Source organism: Camelina sativa, chromosome 16, assembly GCF_000633955.1.
Source record: "Camelina sativa cultivar DH55 chromosome 16, Cs, whole genome shotgun sequence".
Lineage (NCBI taxonomy): Eukaryota > Viridiplantae > Streptophyta > Magnoliopsida > Brassicales > Brassicaceae > Camelina > Camelina sativa.
Genome location: NC_025700.1, coordinates 4,181,266 through 4,186,963, shown reverse-complemented (window position 1 = coordinate 4,186,963; position 5,698 = coordinate 4,181,266). Strand labels below are relative to the sequence as shown.

At 34.8% G+C, this 5,698-nt stretch overlaps 2 protein-coding genes across 2 annotated transcripts; one reads left to right on the top strand and one right to left on the bottom strand.

Annotated features, from left to right (window-relative positions):
• Positions 84-1,541, bottom strand: LOC104749693 (bifunctional nuclease-like; the record flags this gene model as incomplete). Its single annotated transcript, XM_019238245.1, is given in 5 exon segments — positions 84-100; positions 187-261; positions 352-409; positions 503-562; positions 1,177-1,541. Coding segments are annotated over 5 exon segments (224 nt in total), but the record flags the coding sequence as incomplete, so codon positions are not given.
• On the top strand, positions 3,101-5,074 carry LOC104753347 (probable E3 ubiquitin-protein ligase ARI10). Its single transcript, XM_010475612.2, has 3 exons — positions 3,101-4,288; positions 4,577-4,676; positions 4,782-5,074. The coding sequence occupies exons 1-3, from the start codon at positions 3,101-3,103 to the stop codon at positions 4,847-4,849; spliced, it is 1,356 nt and encodes a 451-aa protein (XP_010473914.1). The 3' UTR covers positions 4,850-5,074.

The following is a 5,698-nucleotide window of genomic DNA, read 5'->3' as shown; positions in this document are numbered from 1 at the left end:
GGACGGACGCTTAATTACCTTGCATCAATGGTGAGAAGTCTTCATAGCTCGTTTATACGCATGTGTTCTTCATAGCGGTGAATAGCTTGAGAGTAGATTCCTATAAATGATCAACACGATGTATCAATGAATACATACAATATTTATATTTAGCTGTGATAACAAATAAACATAGTTACGTCTTACCTTGCATCTAACAGCTATATTAATTGCATCTGAAGACCAAAGGTCGTAGCTGATACTATATGAGGCATTACCCACCTGCAATTTCGTCCCAAAAGCAACCTTAATTAGTAGAGAAATGAGACTTTGCATAGAAATGATATTATATTAAAGAACCCAGTTGCAAACCTGTGAAAGGTATAACTGGGCAAAATACGCCTCTTTTGGTGACTCTAACAAGTCTAACTTGTAGAAAAGTTGAGACATTTTTCATGAAACAATGTGTTCACGAGAAGATGAGATTACAAAAATGAGGACAAACTGAAACCATGAGACATACTTCGTAACCCATCTTGTCCACCATTTCCTGAAACTAGATGAATAGCTTGAGAGTAGAATCCTATACATCAAGGAAAACAAAGACACAAAACAGATTTGTGACACAAAAGACACAAAACAGATTCATACAAGGACACAAAATTGATTAATGAATGAGAAGATCACTCTTCAAGAACAAATTCTGGATTAGTTGCAGTCCACAAATTCAATTCAACAATTAATAACCTGCAAATGTTTTCATAAATTCAATTCAACAATCATTAAACTGTAGGCATCTACTTCAAATTCTTGGAACAAAAGCTGAGAAGTCAGAACAATCGTGACTAGAACCACAGATAGAGCTTCTAGTTTAACTTAAACCTCGAACAACATAATTCTCAAGCTAGCTAAAGCGAACTCTCTTTTCCATTCTTGCAATGACCCGAATCAATAGAAACTTGGCTTGATTGCCCAAACTATTACAAGGGCTTCACATGACTAATCAAGAGAAACTAGGAAGATATTCCCACGTTTATTCAAAATCCAATGAAACCAATCTAAAACAGTTTTAACCAAATCTTTCTAAATGACTACCAATATATGTAATTCAATCAAAACCAGCACAAACTGCAAAAACCCTATCCGCAATCCGAGAAAATCAAACAGAGACAGAAGAAGAAAGAAAGAAAGATATACCCAAGACAGAGCATAGTTTTTGGACAGCCATGGAAGCCGGAGAAGGAGCTTTTCCTTCGATACAATCTCGGACTCGATTCAGAACTCTCCGATTAGCCTCCGCCGATTCAATCTCTGCCACATCTCCTCCGACCCGATTGTCCTCTGATTCCATCTTCTTCCATTGCAAATTCGACTTCGATTGAGAGAGAAACATAGAGATTGAGAGGAAGAAGAAAAACAACCAGTCGATATTTTGTTTTAGCCAACAAAAAAGTGACACGTATCGGTCTCTTACAACAAAGATGAGTATTATATAAACAGCTTCCCTTAGCATTTTTCTTTTCTTCTCAATTATTTTTTTCCTTCAAAATATTATAAATCCCTCTAAGAGACTACCGATAAAGAAGGTGTAAGGTTATCAATTACCTCATATATGTATATGAGTTTCTCCCATGATATTGATAGGTGCTTAGTTGTACAAGATTATTATAGTTCATTTTACCAATGCAAGTTGACACTTAAGAAAGCTAATTAATCTTGGTTTTAAAAATATCTTATAGGAGTCATATCATAAAAGAGCAATGGATATCATTGAATTTGTTCATTCTTGAGTGTTATACGTAGATGGAGCATATATAGAGAAGATCTTTACCATTGACAACACCAGTGCCAACAGTTCTGTTCTCAAAAAAAATTCAGAAGTCAATCAATCACTTAGAAATAATTACATCACTTTTAGGAAGTGATTTTATGCATATGTGGTTGCGTTCACACTTCACATTATGAATTTGAATGTCAAAGCTGATTTACATAAATGATAATGTGGATGCTACATTGCTACTTGTGATTGAGTGTAACTTGTGATATCTTCTTATATGAGATTAACATCATTTAAACTACGTGTTTGAAACAAGGATAATGACTAAGGAAGTTTATCTTTTTAGATAGTAAAACAAATATTTATCTAGCGTTAATTTAGAAATTAGTAATTTATTTGACTAAACTATAAATTTGGGAAACCCAATTTCAGATTAAACACTATTAACAACATACATCCATTTAATATATTTTTTTACACTTTATTTATTTATAAATAAAAACTGATATTAATTATGTGCATGACTTGTGACGTGTGACTTTTTTTTTTATTTTTAAAATTACATCCCTTGTGATATCATCTAATATTTATTAATTATAGTACAAATGAATTAGTTTATTTAAAATAACTACTATTATATATAGTATGTAAATAATATTCTTCACAATTGCTTCATTTCAGCTAACTTTTAAATAGTTGTTGACGAAAAAAAGACGGTACTATTATATATACATCAATAAAATTCTTAAAGTAATATACAAAAAGTATAAATCTATCTTAATTATCCTTCTAATATTAATGAATGTATAAATAAATAGTATATAGTTTTAAGCACCAAATCTACATGAGATTTTAAATCAGATATCAAATCCTTAAAATTTGGGTAAAATTATATTTATTAACAGTGACTAATTATAGAATTAGAACGAAAAATTATGTTTAGCCTAAATTGGTAATAATTATCAAGAACCAAAAAGCAAAATTTGATGATAATAAGTTAATAACAAATATGTAAATCCAGAGAAACTATCAATTCCTACATCTTGTGCTAAAGTGATGGTTTTTAATAGGTTTCTATTAATTGTGACTTTTGACTTTTTCCTTATCTTTTTTTCTCAGACGTTCAAAGCTTACTTTGTTTAATTAAAAGGTCTAATCTCTATGAAAAAAAATAATCCCCAAGCCCCTAATAATAATTCAGGCGGCCTATGAGATTATTCGAAGAGAGCTTCTACAAGCGAGATTATTAGTGCGCAGCCCTAGTTTTTGGTTTCGTCTGCTTCTATAATTCTCAAAGCAGTTTTAGGGTTTTTTTTTTTATTTATAGATTTTTTTCAGCTCGCCATGGATTATTCAGATGATGGTATCGAATCAGGAGAGGAGAACCTCTACAGCGATGTTGAAGATAATGAAACCGATTATGGATTCGCTGAGGAAGACATCAAAGGATCTCAGAAAGGTTACGTAGTTCTCAAGGAAGAAGACATCCGAAAGCATCAAAGAGACGATATCGAACGAGTTTCCACGGGTCTCTCTATAAGCCAAGCCGAAGCGATCGCTCTGCTTCTTCACTATCATTGGCGTGTTAGTAAATTCGAAGATGAATGGTTTACGGACGAAGAGAGGATCCGTGAAACCATTGGTATATTGAAGGAGCCTGTCGTTGATGTTAATGGTCAAAAAGTAATCAAGTGTGGGATTTGCTTCGAGTCATACACTCGAGGGGAAATCGAAAGGGTTTCTTGTGGTCATCCTTATTGCAATACTTGTTGGACTGGTTATGTCACTTCTAAGATAGGAGATGGTCCGGGATGTTTAAGGATTAAATGTCCTGAGCCTTCTTGTTCAGGTGCGATTGGTCAAGATATGATCGATAAGTTTAGTAAGAAAGAAGATAAGGAGAAGTACTATAGATATTTACTCAGGTCTTATGTGGAAGAAGACGTCGTAGAGAGGATTAAATGGTGTCCATCGCCTGAATGTGAATGCGCGGTTGACTTTGGTGTTGGTGGGAGTGGAACTGGAAGTAGTTGTTATGATATTACTTGTTTGTGTTCGCATAGCTTTTGCTGGAATTGCAGGGAAGATGCTCACAGTCCTGTGGACTGTGAAACGGTTTCAAAATGGATATTCAGGATCCAGGATGAGGCCGAGAACAAGAATTGGATGCTTGCGAATTCAAAGCCTTGTCCTAAATGCAAACGTCCAATCGAGAAGGGTGAAGGATGCAACCATATGACATGCTCATCTCCGTGTGGGTATCAGTTTTGTTGGATTTGTCTTGAAGCGTATAGTGGTCACGTGGCTTGCAACAGGTTTGTTGAAGAGGCTGATCAAGATACGAGAAAATTGCTTAAAGATGAAATGGCTAGGTACATGCATTATTATGAAAGATGGGTAGGCAATAAATCGTCGAGGCTTAAGGCTATATTGGATCAGGACAAATGGCAATCGGTGCAGCTTAAGCTGCTTAGTGGCAAACTGGGAAAACCAGAAACTGAGCTGGAATTCACCGTGGAGGCATGGCGTCAGGTTAGTCAAAAGTATTTTAAATAACTCTCTGGTTCGTAACACTGAAAAAGTATGTGAATGACTACATATATAGAAAAACAAAGAAAGCTTTATTAAATTGAAAAACCATCTTAATGAAGATTTCATGATTAAGTTTTATCATTAATATTGAACTGATGAAATCATTCAACCATAATGTCAATTACCAAATGAGATTCTATATTATTCTAATAATGACGACGTTTGTTATATTACAACATTGCATGTTGTTGAACCGTTACTGACATGTAACTGATTAAACTGTTGCAGATCATCGAATGCAGGAGGGTCTTAAAATGGACCTATGCGTTTGGATACTACCTACCTAATCATGAGATCGGCAAGAAAAAATTGTTCGAGTATTTGCAAGGTAAGTTATTGGTACGGAAACACTTTATCTGTGTGATGCTAATTTGTCCATTCTAGCTAACTAAAATATTTTGCTGTGTTGTTTTGTCGGGGGATGCTGAATCAGGTTTGGAGAGGCTTCATCATTGTGCAGAGACGGAGTTGAAAGATGTAGAAACCGGATTTCCACAATGAATTTGTTTGTGTGGGAAAACAAATTCAGTAAAGTAATCTCTCTAGAAAACCGATCTAAGCTTTGAAATTATAAGAAAGGGAATTGATCTCGAAGAATTAGGGTTTTGATTGCTAAGAACAAGAAGAGAACTGAATAATTGTATTCAATAATGGATGTTTTACAATGGAGAAGTCTCTCCCTCTTTATACATATTCGTAGATCGCATAATATATTAACTTTCCTTATGAGACGAACTGAAATAAGGAAAGTCGCCTTATCTCTTGAGTCGGCCGCCGGGCGAAGGGGAAGTCGGTTCTTCTCCTTCGAGGCTGGGATTCCTCTATCTGAATTGGGCTTAAATGACCTAATTGAGTTCTTAACCGGATTCCCAGTTAAATAACCAAATTGTCTTTCTAGTTTAGTTCGGTATGTCGGGGGTGCTAAATCCCGCACCAACAAAAGAGTTCATCCATAAATCTGATGATCCAACCAATGCTTTCCATAGTTTCAAGAAGAAATTAACTGATTTGACTAAAGCAACTAAAACTTTCTTCGAAAATCTGGTGAAAGCTTTGGAGAATGGTCTTTCTGATGTCGTATGTAGTGGTGAGACCAAATCAACAGAAGAAACTGGTATGAAGCTTTACGACCATATGATATTCTCAACACAATTCTCTCATGAATGGGTAGATGACGAATGGTTAGATGACTACGTCGTTTGACAGAAGCATTCTTATTTCAGAAGACACACCTATGAAGCTACAAGCCTACAAGTGGTTACTTAGATCTCCCATCATCAGTTCAATAATAATCCCTTTGTTAATTCTTAGGAATTTGGTTAGTTTATTTATTTATAAGGATTTTCACAT

Coding starts and splice junctions, on each gene's coding strand:
- LOC104753347 (XM_010475612.2), top strand. CDS start 3,101: ATGGATTATTCAGATGATGGTATCGAATCAGGAGAGGAGAACCTCTAC. Junction 4,289..4,576: donor CCGTGGAGGCATGGCGTCAG/GTTAGTCAAAAG, acceptor AAACTGTTGCAG/ATCATCGAATGCAGGAGGGT. Junction 4,677..4,781: donor ATTGTTCGAGTATTTGCAAG/GTAAGTTATTGG, acceptor ATGCTGAATCAG/GTTTGGAGAGGCTTCATCAT.